This window comes from Myxine glutinosa, chromosome 2 (genome assembly GCF_964187855.1).
Source record: "Myxine glutinosa chromosome 2, kmMyxGlut1.1, whole genome shotgun sequence".
Lineage (NCBI taxonomy): Eukaryota > Metazoa > Chordata > Myxini > Myxiniformes > Myxinidae > Myxine > Myxine glutinosa.
The window spans coordinates 91,778,059-91,802,875 of NC_136262.1; the positions used below are offsets into that span (position 1 = coordinate 91,778,059).

General features: G+C 46.8%; 1 protein-coding gene across 13 annotated transcripts in view; it reads right to left on the reverse strand.

Annotated features, from left to right (window-relative positions):
- LOC137421571 (adhesion G protein-coupled receptor L2) overlaps positions 1-24,817 on the reverse strand; it is a 638,565-nt gene that overhangs the window by 292,135 nt on the left and 321,613 nt on the right. For all 13 annotated transcript variants that reach the window (XM_068107767.2, XM_078771230.1, XM_068107766.2 and 10 more), the window contains one exon: positions 1,803-2,603. In XM_068107767.2, the coding sequence (XP_067963868.2) occupies positions 1,803-2,603 (801 nt within the window). The remainder of the gene's footprint in view (positions 1-1,802; positions 2,604-24,817) is intronic.

Here is a 24,817-nt window from a genome sequence, read left to right on the forward strand (position 1 = left end):
TCACTATGACTTTTCCCTTTCACATTTTGACCCAATTTTTAATTATTTCCTCCTTTTTTATAATTATTTCCTTTTTTTTTTTTTCCTCCATATTCTCATAATAAAGGTTTGTTGAAAATTTGATGCCAAAAGCTCAAATGGTAATAAAAAAGTATGGCCTGAACAGACAGACACAGAAAGACACAAACACACACACACACACACACACACACACACACACACACACACACACACACACACACACACACAATTGTAAAACCATGTCTCCCACTACGCAGGGGGATGGGATGATTCTTGTCAGTGTAAACTATATCCTTACCACCCTTTTGCTGATAACATAATTCTGCTAAATGATAAGGTTGTCCTTCTCATCACCCTCACTCAAGCATTTCCACCACTTCTTCAGGTGTTCTCTCAAAGATGGGAAAAAAACACTGCTGAAGCCTGAAAAAATGGAACAAAATAAATCAGGTACAAAATAAAAGACTGAAGGCAGCTGACATTACCTTCTTCATCCCAAGCATTCAAATCTCCAACGGAGTACCAGCTGTTTGAATCCTGAGTGGGAAACTCCTTTGCCAGGATCACAGATGCCAGCATAGATAGTTGGCATGAACTGGAGCACAGACTTTCAATTTTCTCTGGTTACTTTGTTCTTCCAAACCTATATCTTTATGCCTCCTAACTACCCCTCACTTCCACAGCTGGTGTGCTGCATTCTGACAGGAATTCATGAAAAGTCGTCAATTTATGTTCTTGACAATTACATGCAAACTACCTACAAATAGTAGTCAGTTCATCTGCATCTCTCCACCCTGTTCTGCCTCTCTCTGTTGTTGCACACCTGCCTACCTGTCATAGCATATGTTTCTGTCTTGGTTTCCCTGTATAATCAGGCACATACCACGTGATGCACGAGTGCAAGGCAATACTCCTGGGAACCTGAAGGTCGAGGGTTCAAATTCCAACTCCCATCCTTCACCAACTCTTGTGATTCCTATATACCCTTTCTGATTTTACCCCCAATAACTCCCTCTGTTTCCTACAGCTGTCCGAGTCCTCCTCTTTCTGATGCCACTGCCCCTTTGAACCCCCTCCAACTATTTTTCCCTCACCTCTCACTTCACTCCCTTGCTCTCTCACTCTTTGCTCTCCTCTATCACTACGACAGATAGAGCTACCGGAACAATCGACTTAGTGGTTTAAAGCCAAAGCAGATGGTTCAGGTTATCGGCACAGCAACTGTGCCTACAGGAATGCCAGCTGGGTGTTCTGACCAGCTTAGTTAAAAGACACTTTGGACCAGAATAAGCTCAACTCAATACTGTTGGTTCATTTGCTGATGCTTTCACCTCCTCACTGCTAATGGCTTTGAAGACCTACATACAGCTACATTATGTTGCAGCGTTTTTGAGTTTAAGATTCTCTTCAATATTTTACTTCTATTGAAAATGATTTTTCAATCTGGGAATTTTTTTTTTAAACTTTTACATTTGGCCTGCAATAGTATAGTTGACTCCACACTCCACTCATTTCATTTATGGTGATGGCAACAGGAACCTACCATGGCACAAATCACCAGCCTATGGAACTGTAAAGAAAGCTGGGGACGAACGATGTCTTCCAAGCAGCCTAAACTCAATGAAAACGAACTCTGAAATGTGTAAAACTTAAAGCAACAAAAATAGACTAAAATAGCCAATACAGTATATACATAACTTTTTCAACCAAATTGCTAAATGTAGGCAAACAAACTTCATTAACAAGTATTAAAACATCCGTGGCTTCCTGTAGATACTTACCCAAGGCAGGATCTGGAGGTCCAAAATCTAATGAATAGCGCAGCACATGGTAGTTGTTCCACACGTATAGAGAGTTATCCCTTGGATTGTAAGCAGCGGATGCCACATATTGGTAAGGATTCGGGAATGACACACCAAGCCACTGATCTCGATTTCGATTTGTGTTGTATGCGTATTCTATGCGGTTACCAGCCGCTTCGCTGTCATCGTCTTCATACACAGAGCGCAGGACATAGAGCACACCACAAGCCATGAAGGCATTTGAGGCAGAACGCTTGTCATAGGCAGTTTCCCACGTTCCTTCGATCCTTAAAGTATATGGGTTTAACCTTGAAACAACCAAGCGTCCATTATTCTGTTCCGTGGCATACACTACCCAAAGTCCATTCTCATCCACAGCGAGATCCAGATCGGACTTCCCTCCCCAGCGATATGGAGAGGTGTCATGGTAGTTCGCACCAGGGATGATGGCCTCGCCGCTCTTAACTCGCGTTCGAAGATCAAACTTCACAACATTCCGTGTGCGCTCCTTGTTGAAGAAAGCTGCACCGTCGTACACAACAAAGCCCGTTCCATCCACCCGGTGAGGAAGCTTGTACGTGGTGGCTGGGCGGCCTGCGATAAAGTCCTCCAATGAAGCAAACTCGGTGATGCTGTCTGTACGGTACGGTGTCCAGGGCATGTAGTACACTTTATCCACAACTTGCAAAGGGTCCTTGCACCATGCCCCAGCCTGTTGTTCAGCCTCAAAAAGGTGCAAAGCCTGGGAAACTGACTTCAGTGTGCCAGGACACATGAAGACTGCAAGAAAAAGAGAAGGAATGGAAAGGGGGACAAAAGCTGTTGTAAGTGCATTTCCGTTGCAACATATTTTGTCTATTCAAATATAGCACCACCCCAGCTTTGCTTTCATGCACACACGCACGCACGCACGCACGCACACACGCGCACACACACACACACACACACACACACACACACACACACACACACACACACACACACACACACACACACACACACACACACAAAGAGATGTATAAACATATTTAAAAAACAAAAATGAACAAAAACATGATCACGATGTTTAGAAGCAGGAAATAAAGGCAGAAAAAGCCAAATTGCAATAAATGATGACGCCAAAGAAATGCAAGCAAGTGCAGCCTGCCAATCAACATCAGCAGTGAATTAATGAAGCAAAATATTATGGGTGGAAAACTGGCAAGAAAAACAGCCAAAATTGGGAAGCTGTATCCCGTGAGCGATCCGCAGCAAAATGACAAAGAGGCAGCCAAGGTTGGCTTTGACATTCCGATCTTTAAAGTGGTTGCTGTATATTACTCCGTTAAATTCAAAACTCTCAAAATATTAGAAGAGCTTCCAAATGAATTTGGCTAACAGGATAGGAAGAAAATTTGTTAAGTTTCATTTCAGAAAAATGGCTTCCCATAACCGAGTTAAGATTGTGTCCTTGCATGGAAATGATGTTCCAAGGATATTGAAATGGTAAAGTGAGCTCATTCAAGCCTTGTGAGTAATGCTGGCTGGACTTTTAGGAGATTAAAATGGAAACTAGTTATATGATTTGCTTCTGATAGAGAGGAAGGGAGTTACAGTGTAAGAGCAAGATGGATGGAAGGATGGAGAGAGCTATTGAAAGTCATGGGACACAGAAAGTATTGAGATTTCATAACAAGCCAAAGTGTGAGATTTAATATCTTGTTGTGCCTCCCTCCTCAGGCCTAGTCAAATACTGGATTTTATTACTCCCACATCTGCAACTAGTTTGGGGTAGATTGGAGGTGCGATTCTCCATCATTAGTCACAGTTTGTTCCCTAGTTCTTTCAGATTTTGTGGTTGTTATTGTCAAACCTATAAATATTTCTTATTCAGGTTGGCGGATTTTTAAGTTCATCTATTTCAATGGGCATCCCAAATTGCCCTGCATTAAGAGTCAAATGCAAAATGTCAATTGGTATTGCATGTAGACCAGACCAGGTGTGGAGAGAGATTGCCATCTTGTGAAGGTCATTAATGAGCAAACTGGGTTTTATGAACAATAAAAAAGCGGCTTGGCAATTCTCCTTGAAGATGAGCTATTAAAATGCAGTGCTGCTCCAAATTCCCGAAGCTAAAAAGGGGGGAACATAATTGCATTCCAACACAACCTACAGATCCTGTCCTAAAACTGCCAAACATGTTGCTCTAGGAAAAACTTTCTCCAGATCTTGAGGCCCAAAGATACACACTTTGAAACGATGTGCATTATCACACTTATGAAAGGCATGTGTGAAAGCTGCTCTTCCATGGTATTACATGGATCTCAACGTTTTGAAGAACTTTACTGTATGTTACATCCCGACTCCCTGGCTATTTTAGGCACACCATAGGGGTATGATGGCATGAACAATCTAACGTGGGGTTCTCATCTGGATTGCCATCATTTTCAATGATTATGGTCAGGGTTGGTGTTGCCTGTAGTGTACACTCTCCAACATTACATTCCCTCTGGTTGATTTGAGAATGGATTGGTGAAAGTTGTGAAAGAAAGAACGGCATGCAAGATAGGGTACACTGACATTTTCTTTACAAAAAACATCGCAATGAAAGAAATTTAAAAGTATTAAACTTTAGAATTTCCTATCTTTCCCTGTGGATGGATGTTATGTTTTCACTCCTGTTTGTCTGTCTGTCTGTCTGTCTGTGTGTGTGCACAATATCTCAAAAAGTTGTGAATAAATTCGGACAAAATGTGGTTGACAGGTTGCGTGTGTGACAAGGATGAATTAAAATGACTAGTGAGATACCCGTGCTACACACGGGTGGGAGGCCAGAAGCAAACAAACAGTGCGGAAACTGTGAATGCTAAAGCATGAAACCAATAAATTCCACATTCCTGTAGCACCCACAATCGCACGTCAGACATGGACAGCAAGTTCGTGAAGGACTTCCATGCAAAATGTACCCGTTCGCAAACAAACGGGTACGTTCACGTATAGAAACATCGATCGTGGGTCCATGGCGAATCTGCATATGGCGATCCGCGAAGTTCACGTTTAGAAACCATCACGGCATGTCGTCATTTACTTGAACTCGATATCTCTTTTTTCATTCCAAACAACATAACTCCAATCACAAATTAATCCCAAAATAAACTTTTAACAACATTGTTAATGTTTCCTTCATTGTAAAAACTACCAAGTCAACAGTTAAAAGGCTTTTGAGCCGACAGCTGTTGCGGCCTCGGCAAGATCGATGGAGACAGCGATCTGTTAGCATATACACCGCCCAAATAGCTATGTGGAATTCTCTCATGTAGAGATTAAACTCACGTCGTTTGAACTTTGGCCGAGGTCATTATTTACTTTTAATGATGTTTATATACGAATCAAAAAGAAGATAATTGGTTTTGGGTCGTCCTTTCCGCATATCTCGTGGGATTGTGAGTTGGAGAGACGGCCGTGATGGCGGGGAGGGGGTTGGCATTCTCTCAAGCAGGGATTCAACCCATGTCCTTATAAAAGGTCTTTGTCCGAGGTCACCGAGTCCGATCGGTGCAGCGATCGGTGCAGCCGTTTGTGCGGCACCCGGGAAAATAAAGTTATGCGGGAGTCCAAACCCGAAAATGCTGGAGGCCAAAGCTGAAATTGGAAAAACAATATACCCTATTTTACTCCAGGAGATCACAGGATTACCCACCCAAAATATTGTTGCGATCGGTTGAGCCGTTTTTGCGATACCTTCGAATGGATGGACAGACAGACAGACGGACCGACATTTGGTGAATTATAGTAAGATTAGATTTTGGTGAAAATCCAGATAACTAGAGTTTTTTCTTTAATTCCCATCGTGGTTCTTCACCATGGAGAGATACAGCCAAAAACGATACGTAGAACGATATCTCAAAAAGTTATAGACGGATTCGGACGGAATTTGGTGACCAGGTTGGGTGTGTGACAAGGATGAAATGATGAGATTTTGGTGACGAACTGGATGCAGATCCGGCCTATCGGTGGGCTACAAACGTAACTTGATCAGCCTGGCGGAGGTATGCGCTCTACCGAATTTAGTGTTTAATACTTTAAAATTTCTTCAAATTGGAGAGATTGTTAAAGATTTTAGTCCTAGTTTGGGCAACATCACATCGTGGGCAACTTTCTTTTTCAGCTAAATTTTTCTTGGAGGTGACCACTGTATCAGGCAATTATTATACCTCATTGTAACTCCATTAACTCCTTGCCCTGGGACAATGTTCTGTAAAGGAGATGCGACGGTCGCTTGACCAATTATCCAGAGCCTGTTGATAAAACTCATGGTGATCTAAATCATGAGTGTAGGACATTCTCACAACTAAAAATGGGTGCCTCAGGACTTTCAGTAAGACAGAACAAACTAAAAGTAAAAGCAACATGTGAAAAAACAGATTCAATAGCACAAAGTAATATCAAATGACAAACAAAAAAATACACAAGTTGCATGGAAAAGAAAAGGCAAGCAGGATGCAAAGATGCATATATGATGATAACAGACAATCAATCACCAAAACTAATGAGCATTTGGTTTAATGACCAATATGGCACAGTGTCTGATTTCCGGGAGTGGAAAAAGCAAATATGTGACAGATGGGAAACAACCTAGATGGTCAGTGGGGTAGAAATGGGAAAAGGGAAAAAATTATGAAGGCCACAAATAATTTACCTTTCTGTTCCAGCCCTAGGTTGCCAGTTTGGGGAAAGAGCAGACAAAGCAGAAGGTTAATCAGACATGAAAAAGAGGAGGAAGAGGTAGTGAGGAATAGAGGTAAAGATAAAGGTAGAAATAATTATAAGCAGGTATCAAAGCACCTTCACCAAACGACGCAATGTGAAATGGGATTGCAGACCTGGCATCAACAATCAGTCTTTGACTGTTGTTTCAGAATCAAGCCGCCTCCAGCATAAGCAAGCATAGCAGTAGCCAGCAGAGAGGCCAAATATCACTCAAGTGGCCTATGCTTCATTTACACATTCTAATAAATCATTGTAGTAACCATAACACTGCGGAGCTATGGAAACCTATGAAAACAAAGTGAATTAATCAGACTGTTTGAATGACTATTGAGTGTCACCCTGCTGGCTAACAATATGTAAGCAAAATAAAACAAACTCAGTTCATACAACACTTGCACAATCCTTGCCAAATGACAGCCTGACGGCCAAGAGAAGGACAGTAACACAAAGAAAGACAAGCAGTCAGCTCACCACATCGACAACGGTATATATAATATTCAGGTTTGTTTAACATGCAAAGGCAAAGTGAAGAAGACTTGGTGAAAATACGATCAATATATCACTTCGCAGTTGATTATTGTGTGTGTGTGTGTGTGTGTGTGTGTGTACATATTGTGCGTGTTTGTGCGTGTGTGTGTCTACACACGCACGCATCCACTTGTGTCTTCAGTGAAAGGTTTCAGGCCAATTAATACGACAAAGGTATGTGTCTGCATTTGCTGAGGTCAAAGGTCAGATAACATCAGACCAGAGGGATTGGTTTAATTTGCATGAAAATGCATAATGTCCAATTAATGCATTCACTTTTGGCAAATCAGGCCATGACAGTTCTCAGTCACTCTTTATAGTCCCCTCATCTGTCACCATGTGACTTTTTGCTGTGTGATTGCCTAAATTCAAATTAAGTGACATTGAAATGCTTAAGAAAAAAAAAAAAGCTTTGAAGAATGACGAATACTGCTCAACATGGTTCCAAGCAGCGATCAGGAGCATGCTGCTTCATCATGCGCTTATATTAAAAGAAACAATCATCAGTGTCCTCTCTGCTTCAGCAAATTTTTTAATTTCAAAGAAATGGTCCCAGAAATTGATTTCCACATCTTATTTGTATAAATTAGATGTCATAAACACGCATGTAAATCTTTCAAGTGAAAAATCCAGCACTCCGAAAATAAGAAGTCAGAAAATTTCAAAATAGTAACCTTGTAAAAATGTATACAGTGTATGGTATGTGCATACATTCTTCTTCTTCTTCTTCTTTAACGACCACAATTATTCCCACATGTGGCCCTAGTCTTTCACAAACCGCCTGGCCTGGCCTGGCCTGACGTTTGACTAAGTGGTCAGGGCAGGAATTTGGAATTTGGTCATGGTACCGGTGATAGCTTGCCTAATCCTCACAAAGTACACCGTGGAATCTTTAATGTCCATAAACATACTCGAGCAGACAGCACACCCAGTTTAACGTCGATTCCGAGGGACAGCACACACATTAATGAATCACCGTGCCTGTGAAACACCGGGTTGACAGTTTATAACTGGGTTGGGATTTAAACCCAGGCTACACAGCTTAGAGGTGAGTGTGCATCTGCAATCTAGGCTAACTACATTGTCAGCCATCTAGCCATCTTGTCACCCCATATTATGTGCATACCTGTGTATTTAAAATGTAATGTATGCACCATCATTATCCTAAAATACTGTTACGTTTGTAGGGGGTAGGCAGTGATTAGCTTAGTCCAGGTAGAATTGCATAGGTAGTGTGCGCTCCGACTGCCATGAAGAAGAAGAAACTCCATGTACATAAGTAGGGATCCGGTAGACCGTATGTCGTGTAAGCGCGTATCTTCGTTCCCATCACGAGAGGGTGGGGTTATGTTAATTAGTTAGGGATTATGGGTAATTAATCCCCTGTATATAATGGCCTCTGTTATTTTTCCTCTGTTCCTTATGACACCAGCAGCACACACACCGAGACAGAAATCGCGCATTTTAGCACTAGATAAAAGCGACCAGAACCGGGACATTCAACTACCGCTGGTGCCGCAGCCATCACATCGCATCACAAGCAGGCAGGTCCGGGAGGCCACGCCCCGAAGAGCAGTGATTGATCCGGGATTGATTGGCGCAAGGACTGCTAAGATGGGACTACTGGATTGGTGGAGCAGGCACGGATGACGTCAGAGCCTTGAGTATAAAAGATTGCTCTGCCTGAAATTTTCTCTCTCTCCTCTTGACTTCCTCTCATCTTCTGGGTTTGGTGGTGAGCGGTCGTCTCCCCGACATTTTGCTTTCTCGTGGCTTTTCTCTCTCGGCATCTGGAGTTCATAAAGAGCAGTCACAGATACGGCGCCTCTGGAGCTGGACTTGGAGGTGTTTATGGAAGGCGGGCGCATTTTGCGTGCTCTCTTGGCACGGGATTCCGATTGAAGGCACGGCCGCATTTTCCTTTGCTTGGCACATCGGTGTTGGTGAACAGGATCGACAGGAACAGGAGGGGGCAAGTGGCACGGGAGTGGGTTGCTGACTTCGCACTCGACGGCGAGATATGCGGACTGCACAGGAGGCCTAGTTCCCGCTCGTGGCAGCGCAGCCTGTTCCCGCGCGTGGACGTGGAGGCCTGTGACGATCTTGGACGATTCCTGACGAGGTGCAAGAGCTGCTCAGAGCTAAGTACCCACAAACGAATGCATTAATTTTCACAGTTATTTTTCCCTTCATCTGTATTCGAGTCTGTATGAAGACGTCCCGTTTAGGAATCATAGTTTTGATTGTGCTTTCCTTGTTACCGGCATTCTACAATAAAGCCGGTATTTTTGCACATTTTAATTCCATGTCGGTTTGAGTTAATTGATTATCCACGTGTGAAGACGTCGGGTGGAAGCCGTCCAGGTAAGTTCTTCACCCTCCTTTCCCTCGCGAGTAAAGGTCCGCCATTGGATTGAACGCCTTGGAGTTAAAGCTCGTTTGGTCATCCCTGTCACCCTGCGGTGTTCACTACAGGGTAGGCACATGATAATACGCTATTTGGGGGTTTGTCTGTCTGTCTGACCATGGTACATTTGGTTGTTACTTATGCAATCTCAAGCAAACTTGGCAGGGGGAATAAGGGTCACACGGAGAAGGTTTTAGTGACATAACTTGCCCCCTCCCCAATGGGAATTTCCCACCTTGGACAAACTCCGTGTTAAGGAATATAAATAGCTCAGCGTCGTGTTTCTTGGGGCACACCTATCAGAAGTAAAGTTTGTTATAATCACAAACTATTCTGTTCATTCTTTCCAATGTACGGTGTCATTTTTAAACAGTCGCTGCTGTTGTGTAACATCTAAACTGAAAGAAATTTGGATGAAACCCGACGTCCTTTAGGCATTTTATACTTATGGCGCTCCCCACAGATGAACAGATCTGAGCTCTCTCAAATGGTTGGCCTCTAAGTAAGGTACTCAGATGAGTTTTTATGCATGAATGGTGTATGCATTGTATGTCCACTTTGTCTAACCATAAGATTTTGTGGACTGCACATGGTTTGTTTATAACTTGTATCTTAAGGCCTCATATGCCATTTATACCAGCCATGGCTTCAAGTGTGACGTGCGATATTGGCCCTGACACCCTTATTGCACAATTATGACCTTTATTCGACATATAACCTTATTCGTAACGCACACTCGCCTCCAAGCTATCAGGCTTCATTATTCGTTCAAGGCAACACTAGAACATTATCAGGAAGATATAATTGAAGCATTACATTGGTGTTGGCTTAGCGGTTAGGGTGCCGGCTTGGGATCCTAGGATCCTGGGTTCGAATCCCAGTCGATCGCTGAATTAACGCCAGGGGGGTTGACTCAGCCTGTCATCCTTCCGAGGTCGGAAAATTGAGTACCAGCTTGCTGGGATGAATGATCCCGGTGTGTACCCCGGTTAGAATAGGTACACCGTATCCCTGCGCATCGTAAGAGGCGACCAAGGGTTGGCGTCAGGAAGGGCATCCGGCCATAAAAACATTGCCTCAAACAGGGAACCATGATTATCATGGGGCCCGCAAGGCTAACCCCCGCTCTAGCGGGGAAAATGGCCTTAAAACGATCATTCATTCATTCATTCACATTGGTGCTAACGAGAAATGACCAGGGGAAAGTAATGGGTTAACAGCCACATTATATAAATGAAAGAAGACACACTGCTCATCACAAACACACCAAATGAACCCCTTCCGTTGAGGGAAATAAGCAAGGACAATGTGCAGAAAAAAAGGAAAAAGGCAAGGAGTCGGCAAAACCAAGATGTATCGAGAAACGATATGTACACGAAGAGTAAACTGCTACATGAAACAACAGTATCTACAAAAATGTAGGACTTCTATTTTTCTCATTTTAGTCCAACTAACAAATTGCTTTATCAGACTTATATTTCAAACAGTATGTGGTGAAAATAAATAGGAAAATGAGCGCTTGATTCTATTAATCACGCGGTGGGAGGTTTGAGTGTAGGATTTTTGAATGTCTGCTTCCACGGCAACATTCCGTTAAAGTGCTATGTCGATGCGTAGTCCCATATAATGTTTTCACATCTCAGCCTTGAGATGTGATTCATTGCTTGTGGTGTATTCATATATTTTACACTTGGGCTTTCAATGATTGTTTTGACCTGACGAAGATTGGGACTGTGAAATGATGATGGGAATTTCTCTGCTGGATGGCTGCAATTGTCTGTTAACATGTTCATGAAAATCAGCACCATCATGAATAGTTCCACAGCCATTTAAAACCTTGTTGTATCAAATCGGTTTGTGATTAATTGAAAAAGTATCCAAAGTTGTGTTCAGGTTTATACAATAACAGGACAAGTGCATTTGGATACAAACAAATATTACCATTATACAGACACAAAGCACAAACTTTATTCACATCTTCTCTCTTCTGTTCCCTGGTATGTTAAATTTTCATTTTGTTGCTCAATTCTCCATCTTCCTTCTCGGCCTTTCATGAAGCAACCAGCTGACATATTATATTATCTCTCATATTATACCTACGCCAGCGAAAGTAAACGCCTCTCCTTCCTGAAGATCGAATGCCCAAACAAAACACGTTCAAGCTTTGTCACATCAGCTTTTATTCATCGCACTTTATCGGACGACGAGGCAAGAGGCAACTGCACACCAAGATGGACAAGACACCAGAACCGCCGGGCCGCGCATGCGCAATAGCGATAATGCATTTGCCTACGTCACCAACAGTAACCACATTAACATATAATGGCGTAATGCAGAACCTTTCCGACCCTCACTAACCCTGTCCTTCAAATCACCTTCAATCCATTCTACTCTTGCTGATCGAGGTCGTCACTGCTGCATGTCCACTTATTCCCCTCCCACTGTGAATGCCTTAACCTTCACCCTTTGTCACACAGCTCTTCTATAATCCAAGATTATGGCATTGAGACGACAACAATATTGTGTTGAACTTGCAATGCTTGGCATTTGTCAGATGCTTATGATCAACAACAGCTAATATCCATGCTGATTATATTTTGAGCATCTCTGGAAATCTATCCCATCAGCTGAAGCCCATAAAAAGTAAAAACTTTGAAATGTGCCCATGACACTCCTCTATCAAAACCTTTCCAATGAGGTGTGGATCACCTGTGTACATCAAGCAGTGGATGACTCATATAATCTTGTGTGTGTGTGTGTGTGTGTGTGTGTGTGTGTGTGTGTGTGTATATATATATATATATATATATATATATATATATATATATATATATATATATATATATATATATATATATATATATATGCAGCAGTTGCAAGTGACAACACAAGCTGATACAGCTGAAACTCCAGCACCACTTGTGGCCGAACGCAAGAAGCGTGGGGGCTCTGGGAGATCTTAGCCCTGGTGTTGGGCTAGCGGCTAGGGTGCCGGCTTAGGGTCCAAGGATCCTGGGTTCGAATCCCGGTCGATCGCTGAATTAACGCCAGGGGGGTTGACTCAGCCTGTCATCCTTCCGAGGTCGGCTAATTGAGTACCAGTTCACTGGTAATTCCCTGTTTGTCGTTAAAAGGCGACAAACAGGGTTGGCGTCAGGAAGGGCATCCGGCCGTAAAACATTGCTTCAAAAAGGGGACCAAAAAAACAACAACAACCACGGTTCCCGAAAAAGGCCAACCCCCGCTTTGCGGGGAAAAATGGCCTCTAAAGGTGGTTATATATACATATATATATATATATATATATATATATATATATATATATATATATATATATATACTAGACGACCCATGACCCGTTGGGTCAATGTTATTATATATAATTAAGGGGTTACCATGGTTACAGTGGGGGTCAAAGGTCAACCTATGGCGAAGATATATAATTTTCTCACATTTTCTAATAGAGAGGCAAAATGCCATATAAAACTAAATTTACTGGTTCTAATTGCTTTTATTTATCAATCCTCACAAAGAAGAGCAGTTTTTAGTAATGAGCAGTGAGGAGAAGACCCCTCAGCCAATGATGCCACCCCGCAGCCAATGATGTGACCCCTCAGCCAATGATGCCACCCCTCAGCCAATGATGCTACACCTCAGCCAATGATGCCACCCCTAAGCCAATGATGCTACCCCTCAGCCAATGATGTGACCCCTCAGCCAATTATGTGACCCCTCAGCCAATGATGTGACCCCTCAGCCAATGATGTGACCCCTCAGCCAATGATGTGACCCCTCAGCCAATGATGCTACCCCTCAGCCAATGATGTTACACCTCAGACAATGATGCTACCCCTCAGCCAATGATGCCACCCCTCAGCCAATGATGTGACCCCTCAGCCAATGATGCTACACCTCAGCCAATGATGCTACCCCTCAGCCAATGATGCTACCCCTCAGCCAATGATGCTACCCCTCAGCCAATGATGCTACCCCTCAGCCAATGATGCTACCCCTCAGCCAATGATGCTACCCCTCAGCCAATGATGCTACCCCTCAGCCAATGATGTCGCCCCTCAGCCAATGATGCTACCCCTCAGCCAATGATGCTACACCTCAGCCAATGATGCTACCCCTCAGCCAATGATGCTACCCCTCAGCCAATGATGCTACCCCTCAGCCAATGATGCTACCCCTCAGCCAATGATGCTACACCTCAGCCAATGATGCTACCCCTCAACCAATGATGCTACCCCTCAGCCAATGATGCTACCCCTCAGCCAATGATGCTGCACCTCAGCCAATGATGTCGCCCCTCAGCCAATGATGCTACCCCTCAGCCAATGATGTCGCCCCTCAGCCAATGATGTCGCCCCTCAGCCAATGATGTCGCCCCTCAGCCAATGATGTTACACCTCAGCCAATGATGTCGCCCCTCAGCCAATGATGCTACACCTCAGCCAATGATGTCGCCCCTCAGCCAATGATGCTACTCCTCAGCCAATGATGCTACCCCTCAGCCAATGATGCTACCCCTCAGCCAATGATGCTACCCCTCAGCCAATGATGTCGCCCCTCAGCCAATGATGCCGCCCCTCAGCCAATGATGTCGCCCCTCAGCCAATGATGTCGCCCCTCAGCCAATGATGTCGCCCCTCAGCCAATGATGTCGCCCCTCAGCCAATGATGTCGCCCCTCAGCCAATGATGCCACCCCGCATCCAATGATGCCACCCCGCATCCAATGATGTCGCCCCTCAGCCAATGATGCCGCCCCTCAGCCAATGATGTCGCCCCTCAGCCAATGATGCCGCCCCTCAGCCAATGATGTCGCCCCTCAGCCAATGATGTCGCCCCTCAGCCAATGATGCTACACCTCAGCCAATGATGTCGCCCCTCAGCCAATGATGCTACTCCTCAGCCAATGATGCTACCCCTCAGCCAATGATGCTACCCCTCAGCCAATGATGCTACCCCTCAGCCAATGATGTCGCCCCTCAGCCAATGATGCCGCCCCTCAGCCAATGATGTCGCCCCTCAGCCAATGATGTCGCCCCTCAGCCAATGATGTCGCCCCTCAGCCAATGATGTCGCCCCTCAGCCAATGATGTCGCCCCTCAGCCAATGATGCCACCCCGCATCCAATGATGCCACCCCGCATCCAATGATGTCGCCCCTCAGCCAATGATGCCGCCCCTCAGCCAATGATGTCGCCCCTCAGCCAATGATGCCGCCCCTCAGCCAATGATGTCGCCCCTCAGCCAATGATGTCGCACCTCAGCCAATGATGTCACCCCTCAGCCAATGATGTCGCCCCTCAGCCAATGATGCCACCCCTCAGCCAATGATGTCGCCCCTCAGCCAATGATGCCACCCCTCAGCCAATGATGTCGCCCCTCAGCCAATGATGTCGCCCCTCAGCCAATGATGTCGCCCCTCAGCCAATGATGTCGCCCCTCAGCCAATGATGTCGCCCCTCAGCCAATGATGCCGCCCCTCAGCCAATGATGTCACCCCTCAGCCAATGATGTCGCCCCTCAGCCAATGATGCCACCCCTCAGCCAATGATGCCGCCCCTCAGCCAATGATGTCGCCCCTCAGCCAATGATGTCGCCCCTCAGCCAATGATGCCGCCCCTCAGCCAATGATGCCGCCCCTCAGCCAATGATGTCGCCCCTCAGCCAATGATGTCACCCCTCAGCCAATGATGCCACCCCTCAGCCAATGATGCCGCCCCTCAGCCAATGATGTCGCCCCTCAGCCAATGATGTCGCCCCTCAGCCAATGATGTCACACCTCAGCCAATGATGTCGCCCCTCAGCCAATGATGCTACCCCTCAGCCAATGATGCCGCCCCTCATCCAATGATGTCGCCCCTCAGCCAATGATGTCGCCCCTCAGCCAATGATGTCACCCCTCAGCCAATGATGTCGCCCCTCAGCCAATGATGCCGCCCCTCAGCCAATGATGTCGCCCCTCAGCCAATGATGCCGCCCCTCAGCTAATGATGTCGCCCCTCAGCCAATGATGTCACCCCTCAGCCAATGATGCTACACCTCAGCCAATGATGCTACCCCTCAGCCAATGATGCTACCCCTCAGCCAATGATGCTACCCCTCAGCCAATGATGCTACCCCTCAGCCAATGATGCTACCCCTCAGCCAATGATGCCACCCCTCAGCCAATGATGCCACCCCTCAGCCAATGATGCTACCCCTCAGCCAATGATGTGACCCCTCAGCCAATGATGCTACACCTCAGCCAATGATGCTACCCCTCAGCCAATGATGCTACCCCTCAGCCAATGATGCTACCCCTCAGCCAATGATGCTACCCCTCAGCCAATGATGCTACCCCTCAGCCAATGATGCTACCCCTCAGCCAATGATGCTACCCCTCAGCCAATGATGCTACCCCTCAGCCAATGATGCTACCCCTCAGCCAATGATGCTACCCCTCAGCCAATGATGCTACCCCTCAGCCAATGATGCTACCCCTCAGCCAATGATGCTACACCTCAGCCAATGATGCTACCCCTCAGCCAATGATGATGATGATGCTACCCCTAGACGACCCATGACCCGTTGGGTCAATGTCAGTTTGAATAGATATAAGAATAGAAATAAAGCGAACGCTGGACATCAGGGAGATTATTTGGGCCAGCAAGCCATAAGGCTCACCTCTCCAGCGTTCTAAATCACTTACCTGTGACACGTGATTTTGGCCCTTATCTCCGATCACGTTGACGGAAATCACCACAGCATATCGTCAAGATCCCTCCAAAAGGCTCGTCTTTGTCACATACATCACGCAACGTGCAATCCACAGCCTCGAAACTCTCTCTCCTGATCATAGGACACTCATCCCACACGATGAGTTTTGTACTTCGAAAGAGGTCTGCGATAGTGGAATTTTTATCGATGTTGCATACGCCATCTTCCCTCGGTGTCAGAGGGATTTGGAACCTTGAGTGCGCTGTTCTTCCACCAGGCATGAGGGTAGCAGCTATGCCAGATGAGGCCACCGCAGGGGGCAACTTCTCCACTCGCTCTCACTTTAGAGAGAATCAGGTTAATAAGAAACGTCTTCCCTGTGCCTCCAGGCGCGTCAATGAAAATCATTCATGACTGATTCATGCGGATGTTGCTATTCGCGTCCATAGACGTGAGGTGTGATTCGTTGTCCGCGTCCGTAGCGCCGTCGGAGGGTTGATACGACATTCTTCCTGCAAATAGTATTGTGTTTGTGCTATCGTTTTGCCGATCATCAAATGACAAATAAATTACATTGTGAAAATTAAAGATTTCAAATAAACCTATTTAAAGTGTATGCGCATATAAATAATTTAAAAAATCGAAGAAATATCTCTCGGTAATTTCCTGAAACATATTTTACTTCCGGGTAATAATGTTGAATGAAATGACGAAGATATATACTGTATGCCTGTTATTTTAGGCGGTGTATTTTCGTATATCAACGTGGCGAGATTTTAAAAATATATCTCTGCAATTTCCCGTGTGTGCGTGAATGTTCTCAATTATTTCTTTTACCGAGTCTAAAACCATCGATAAAAATGAAATCAGATGGTGACTTAGATTGAAGATAAAGGCGTGAAACAGACTCAATGGCCTTGAAGATACAAGCCTTTCAGAATTCATTTCGTTCTATAAACGGAAACTTTCATCGGATTTTCTTCCCGTTTTTTTTCAACCGAGTCTAAAACTATGTTAGCGACTGTGAAAAATGAAATGACATATCGAATTTGATTTGAAATAAAACTGAGAGAGAGAGCAAGACACCACGGGCCTACAAAACAGGCCTCAAAGCTATGCGAGTTAATAAAATGGTGGATATTACTACTCTCTCAAAGGGGTAAGCCACGCCCCCGGACAGATCGAATGTTACATACAAACACGCAAGATTTCAATTTTATAATTATATAGATATATATATATATATATATATATATATATATATATATATATATATATATATATATATATATATATATATATATATATATATATATATATATTGTTGTGGATATGAGAATGTTTTTTTTGTTGTTGTTGTTGTTGTGTAAATTGTAGTAAAAATATCGCCCTCCTTGCTCCAGTGTTGTATAAAGGTCAAAGGGCGTTCCCATAGTTAATTCCATAAAGCATACACGAAGGACACCATATATCCCTGTTCAGTAGTTTATTTCCTTATTCTGTGTATTAGGTTAAGGCTTTGTCTTCCATTAACCAATACTCCATTGCACCGAATTCAAATAGATAGATCCTCTTTCATTCCCATTCCCAAAACCTCTACTGCCAACTGCATTTGCCGCCATTACGGCGTGGTCAGCTCGGGGAAGAAGGGCGTGCCCGCCCATCGTCATCAAGGGCGGAGCCAGAGGGCCGTGCCGACCAATCAGGGCCGAGGCGAGCTGACCGATGGGCATGTCCTGGACACCAGCGGCTTGATCGCCTGAGGCGCTATAAAGCGCGCGCGCGAAAGCCGAGAAGTTGTTGTTGGACTAAGCAAGAGAGGAAGTTGTTGGACTGGGTTGGACTAAGAAAGAGAGAGGAGAGAACCCGTCATGCCCGACCCCCAACCAGCGCGTCGGCTCCACCAAGCAGCTCCGACCCGTGATCCTGCGCACACGACAGGATCGGTGGCATCGGCGGCCGTCGAGGTCCAGCCCGACGTCCCGTGCGGGATCAAGCTCCAGCCAGCTCCGTGCCTTCCTCCCCCTCCAGCCACCCACCTCCTTCCAGCCAATCCACTCTGCAATTCCCCGTGTGAGTCCGTCTTTGTTTGTTCTGTCCAGGGAATAAGTTAAGCCTGTTAGATAAGCTAGTATTTTCACTGTGTCTCTGAGTTCTTCTGTAAATTATTTTATTATCCTTCCTTCTTCCTTGGTTTCTTTGGTCCTGTAAATAGCAAATAAATTATATTCGTATTGCAAACCCTTTTTGTCTTCTTCTTCTTCTTCTTCACAGCCGTGTCGCCTTTGTCTTTTCCCTATTGAATATCTGTGGCGTGATTTTGGCCAACGTTCAGGAATCGGGTTAGTCGGGGTAACTGTTCGGGTGCGGCGGCCATCCGCTCGGCAAACAACATCCTAGCCGTGTCCGTAACAAGTGGTGTCAGGAGTGTCGGATTCGGACCTGAAGTGCTTAGCGCGCTCAAATTACGAGTGGCCCAAGGAAAAATTGTATTTTATAAAATCCTAAATTTGAAAGTCGCGCCATGGCTGGTCAAGGCGACGGGATGCCGGTGGGAGAGATAGACGGGGTAGAATCGACCCAGGACCTCGGGGAAATGTATGTGGAGGAAAGGGAGGAGGAGAACAATGGCAATGTGGTTGAGGGGGTTTCAGGCGCGCAAAATGGCGCCCTCGCGCACGAGGTTTCAGGCGCGCAAAAAGGCGCCTCGCACGAGCACGCGGTAGCCGAGCCCGCTGTATCAGCGGGCTTTAACATGCAGCCGTTTGACATGCAGCAGTTCATGGCACGGTTTAGCGAATACATGGCAGAGTCGAAGTGCGACAACGAAAAAAGAAGCAGGGAAATGAAAAAAATGGGTGAGCAAATGAGGGACGAAGCGAGGGCTGATAGTGAGCGAATGAGGGACGAAGTGAGGGCTGATAGTGAGCGATTGAGGGGCCAAATGGGAGCAATGAGGGACGAAGCGTGGGGTACCAGTGCCCAAATTGGGAAGATAGACAGCAAATTTGAGGGGTTAGACAATAATTTTAAGGGATTAGACAATAAATTTGAGGGGTTAGACAACGGGATAAAAGAGGTAAAGAATGGGTTATCGGGGTTAGAAAACACAATGGACGGCAAATTGAGGGAAATAGGGGAGCAATCCGCCCGAGAAATCAAACAAATGGGGAACCAGATAGAGGAGGTGAAAATCGGGCTAGAAGGTAAATTGGATGCTCAGAGGGATGAATTAGAACAAATGAGGGCGGCATCTACTAAAGAGATGGAGGGGATGAAGGAGGAGATACGACGAGGTGTAAGCGAGGAGGTCTCGGGGGTACGCGAGGAGGTAAAGCGAGGTGAGAGGCGTATGGAGAAAGAGGTGAGGAATAATACGGCTAGGTTACAGGGGGGCATAGAGGGTCTGACGAGGGGAGTAGAACAGCTGACAGTGGGACAAAAGGAACTCGTGGACCAAGTGGAAAAGAACACTGCAATAATCGGGGGGTTAAAAGCGACACAAAAAGATATCAAGAACGAATTAATAGCGACCCAGAAGGAATGTCAGATGGTACATGAGGGGTTGACGAAGAGGTTGGAAGAGGTGACAGAAGTAATGGAGACGAAGGACCGAGAGGCGAGGACGCACATAGAAACGGTTAAGGTGGAGTTAGAGGAAGAAATAGAGGGGGCGCACCGGGAAATGAAGGAGGTAAAGGAAAAATTAGAGGAGGTGGAAGAGGGGGTGAGTGAAATTAAGAAGAGACGGAGGGAAACTAAAAAGGAGATAAGTGAGGAAGTGATGGAGTATGTGCAAGGTCTGTGTTCAAATCATGATGATGTGCTCACTAGCCAAATAAAGAGTTTGCAGGTGGCAGAGGAGGTGCGACGATGAGGTACCGAAGTGAGTGGAGATATACGCGGAAATGTATATGATGTGAGGGGAGCTTCAGTCGGCTTGGGGGTTGATTTGGATCCGGGTGTTCGTGAGAGGCCGTTGGTGAAGTGTGCGACAGGTACGGAGTGCGAAGGAGGAGGTGTGCGAGAATGTCCGACTCTGGGGTGTGTAAGGAAAAAGTGCGCGCCAAGGAGTGAGTGTGCTGTCGAGAGTGAGTTGGTCATAGCGCGTGTGCGGGGGGGCACATGGAAGCGCGTCGTAGGGAGTGTTACAAGGGATGTAACGGAAGCATGCACACCTGTGGTGAGTGTTACGGAGGATGTAACGGGAGAGTGTGCGCAAGAGGATGCACGAGAAAGGTGTGTAACGGACGGGTGCATGAGGAAAGAGTGCGCTGTCAAGAGTAAGGGAGAATGCACACCTGTGGTGAGTGTTACGGAGGGTGTAAAGGGAGAGTGTGCGCGAGAAAGGTGTGTAATGGACGGGTGCATGAGTAAAGAGTGCGCTGGCAAGAGTAAGAGTGAGTGCGCGACCAAGTGTGGAGGTGAGAGTAGTGAGAGTGACACGGAGCGAGAGTTGGTTGTGGCAGGTGAGAGAGGATGTACACCTGGAATGGAAGGATGCGCACCTGGAATGGTAGAGCGCGTATGGGAATGCACACTGGAATTGGTAGTGAGGCATGTGATTGGCTGTGCAAGTGAGTGCACACCTGTGGTTGTCACAGAGGAGGTGACCGAGGAGGAGGCGCGAAGAGGTGTGTTGGTGAGGTGTGCGAACGACGAGTGTGTGCAAAGGTGTGTGGTGGTCAGGTGTGTGACAAAGTCGGTAAGCGGGTTTGAGTGTACCTGCGTGTGCCAGGGGAGGTGTAATGACAAATAGCATGAAGACAGCTGGATGTGTGAGCAAGGAACGGGCTGCGGGGTGTGAGCATGCAAGTGGAGCATCGACGGTGACAGGGTTAGCGGTTAGAGCGACGTATAGCCGAATCGGGCCTTCGGTGCAAACCGGGCAGCTTTGCGTGCCGCGGGGATCCACGGCGGTTTCGAAAGAACCGCCGTGCGGGATCCACGCCGGCCCGCGCTTTGAACGGCCGCGTCCGTGCTCCACTAGGCGGAGCGGGCAGCCCGATAGGAAGGGTCGTCATGGTGACCCCTTTTTGTTGAGGCGTTCCGGCAGGTCGAGATCGGGCCATTGGACGGCTCTGTGCCGAGATGGTGCGTGGGATCTCGGCCCGGGTAAGCGTCCTTCCCTGCACCAAATGCCGGACGTATCCAACCGCCGGCACCAAGCAACCCGCATTCATTGCTCGGCTTTACGAAGCCGGGCTTTGGAAATGAATTGGCGCACCGAGAGGCTCCAGTGAGTAGACTGTGGTGATGAGGATAGTGTTTTGGACCCGAAATAGAAAAACAAAATTTGATGATTGGCAAAGGATTGGCAGAGTGATGATTGGTAATGGTAGAGTGATTGGCAGATGATTGGCAAATTTTAAATTTGTTGAATTTGGACGAGCAAAATTTATAGTGAGAGATACCCGATGTGGGGGGATGGCAACTCTGCCATCCCTCACAGACAGGGGCAAAGGAGCACTAGTTATGGGGTTTATGGCAGTGAAAACTAGCCCGGGAGGTTTAGGATATAGTGTGTAGGGATCTAGAAAAGATTGACCTTAGGTAACGTTAAGGTTAGGTAGTGACAATGATACCTGCAGTGGGGACGCAGGTAGATTAGTGTGGATGATAATGACGTGGTATGTGCTTAGTTTAAAGGGAAGACGGGGAGCACTAAGTTAGCAGGGTAACAGGTAGATTAGATGAATGCCGTGTGTGTGGTTAAAAGGTGTGATTGCACAGGTGTGCAACTGGACAGGTGTATGGAGCAGTGTGTGAGTGAGTGATAGTGATGTGAGTTGTGCTGACCAAATGGTCCAGGAAGGAAGGAGGGTGCAGGTGGCACCAGGTGATTGCACAGGTGTGCAACTGTAGGTGTGTGGAGAATGGTTGTATGGATTACCTGGAGTGTGGAGTATATGGAGTATTGGAATGGATGGTCGTGGAGTGAGTATGATGGAAACTGTGGAGTGGAGTGGATGGTGCGAAGGTGTGGATGGGGGAAAGGAGGATGGACCCCATCACGAATACCCGGGGAGGGTAGTGTAAGAGTTAGGTAGAGGGTACAGGTAAATTGTGGTTGGATATTGGCATCTGTGGTGCGTGGTGGAAGAATGGTATTTGGATGGGTGCATTAGTGACGTGGAAATGGCTGGGCGTGTAGCCTGTTAGTGTGTGTAGTTGGTTTGGGCACTCCACCACTGTGAGGATGTCGGCCAGGTGAGGCCGCAGGTGGGCTCTGGGAGCCGGTAGTTGTTGTGGATGGGGCCCGAGGATCCGGAGGACGGACCCGGGTAGCCCAGTGCCAGAGGGCACCAAGGGGTGACAGAGCCAGAAGGGGCCTTCCCCAGTTAGTTAGGTTAGGGTGAGGAGCTAGGTAAGCTCGGGTGGCAACTGCAGTGGTGGAGGTGTGCAGGTGGGTAGACCTGCTGGGAGAGCTACACGACCCAGCCCGGAAATTGTGCAAGGGCACAGGGAGTTGCATCGGGGGAGTGAGACCCCAAATTGAGATGCACCATAGTTTGGGCAATGGGAATTGGTTTTTAGAACCCATAGTGTAAGTTGGCCAATGGATTGGCAGGGAAAGACGCCGGGTAGTGTAAAGTGTATTAAAGTCATTTAGAAAGTAGTTAGGATGAAGATCTCCTCGCACCATCTGCATCCACTCACCTGAGGTGACAGGACTCAACACCATGCCATGTTTTTATTATTTTGATGCAAATGTTTGGATTGTGAGACGCATCATGACGTGGGTGTGACATTGTGCTTTGTTGTTCCATCTCTTCTTCCTTATGAGGATTGATGATGAATTGGGTGATGGCAAATTTTGAAGTAGAGGGATTGTGGTGACAAATTTGGTGTAGGAGAGATATGGGGAAGACGTGACAGTAGTGACGAATTTGTAAATGTGTAGATTTTGTACATATGGGGTAAGGGCAAGGGTAGTGTAGGTGACAGGGGGGGGTGACGTACGGTAGGGACGAGCTTTCTCACTTCGCTCTCCGTACGCACTTCGCCTTGCATTGCCTTATTGATGTGTACCCTTGTGACCTTACCCCTCGCTCATCTGTCTTTTCCCCCCTTGTCTCCCACATGAGGACCTGTGCGCCACTGGGCGCCGAGGGGAGCGTGCGTGAGTCCGCCATTGTGCGTCCGGAACTCCCAGAACCAGCTGTCTGCATCGATGCACCACATTATGGACCACATGTCTGTGGCTGAGCACCACTTATGGACCCCATGGGTTGGGGCATGGCCCCTCTGCTGGAACCGGCCGTGAAGGCCCGAGATCTTGCTGGCGGACCTTGGCTACAGGGCACCGATGCCCCACAGGTGAACCACACTAGTCGGCCCTGTGGGCCATAAATAAATAACAATGGACACGTTGGGTGCATTTTATTTTAGGACAAATAGGCCGCCAGCAAAGAAGATGACAACAACTGGAAGAACGCAAATAGCCAGCAGAGGGAGCCGAAGAGCAAGAGACCACCAGCAGGGTTAGGGGTTGTTTGGTTATTTTTATTGAACTGTGGTGACTGTGCACCGATTGGTGCTTGAGGGTGCATTGATGCGTGTTTGGGTGCTTCATGGTGCGTCGATGCAGGGCAGACTGTCTCCCCCCCCCCAAAAGAACGATCACAGGTCCTGGGTTGCGTTTTGTAAATAAAGTAGTCATTGTAAATAATGCGCCCCCACCGTAAATGTATAGTTTGAAGACCATTCCGCAATTCGGTTAGCTGTGGGCGTGATTCTGTTAGGCAGGGTGCAATGGAGCAGCGGGACATATTTATTTATGTTTTAAAACTGTCGCACTCAGGGTCAGGTTAAATGTAGAGGGAACTACACCTACGTGCCACACTAAAAGTTAAGGTAAGAGGCCCGGGACGTACCTAAGAGGAGGAGGGTGCAGTGTTGTGGATATGAGAATGTTTTTGTTTTTTTTGTTGTTGTGTAAATTGTAGTAAAAATATCGCCCTCCTTTCTCCAGTGTTGTATAAAGGTCAAAGGGCGTTCCCGTAGTTAATTCCATAAAGCATACACGAAGGACACCATATATCCCTGTTCAGTAGTTTATTTCCTTATTCTGTGTATTAGGTTAAGGCTTTGTCTTCCATTAACCAATACTCCATTGCACCGAATTCAAATAGATAGATCCCCTTTCATTCCCATTCCCAAAACCTCTACTGCCAACTGCATTTGCCACCATTACGGCGTGGTCAGCTCGGGGAAGAAGGGCGTGCCCGCCCATCGTCATCAAGGGCGGAGCCAGAGGGCCGTGCCGACCAATCAGGGCCGAGGCGAGCTGACCGATGGGCGTGTCCTGGACACCAGCGGCTTGATCGCCTGAGGCGCTATAAAGCGCGCGCGCAAAAGCCGAGAAGTTGTTGTTGGACTAAGCAAGAGAGGAAGTTGTTGGACTGGGTTGGACTAAGAAAGAGAGAGGAGAGAACCCGTCACGCCAGACCCCCAACCAGCGCGTCGGCTCCACCAAGCAGCTCCGACCCATGATCCCGCGCACACGACAGGATCGGTGGCATCGGCGGCCGTCGAGGTCCAGCCCGACGTCCCGTGCGGGATCAAGCTCCAGCCAGCTCCGTGCCTTCCTCCCCCTCC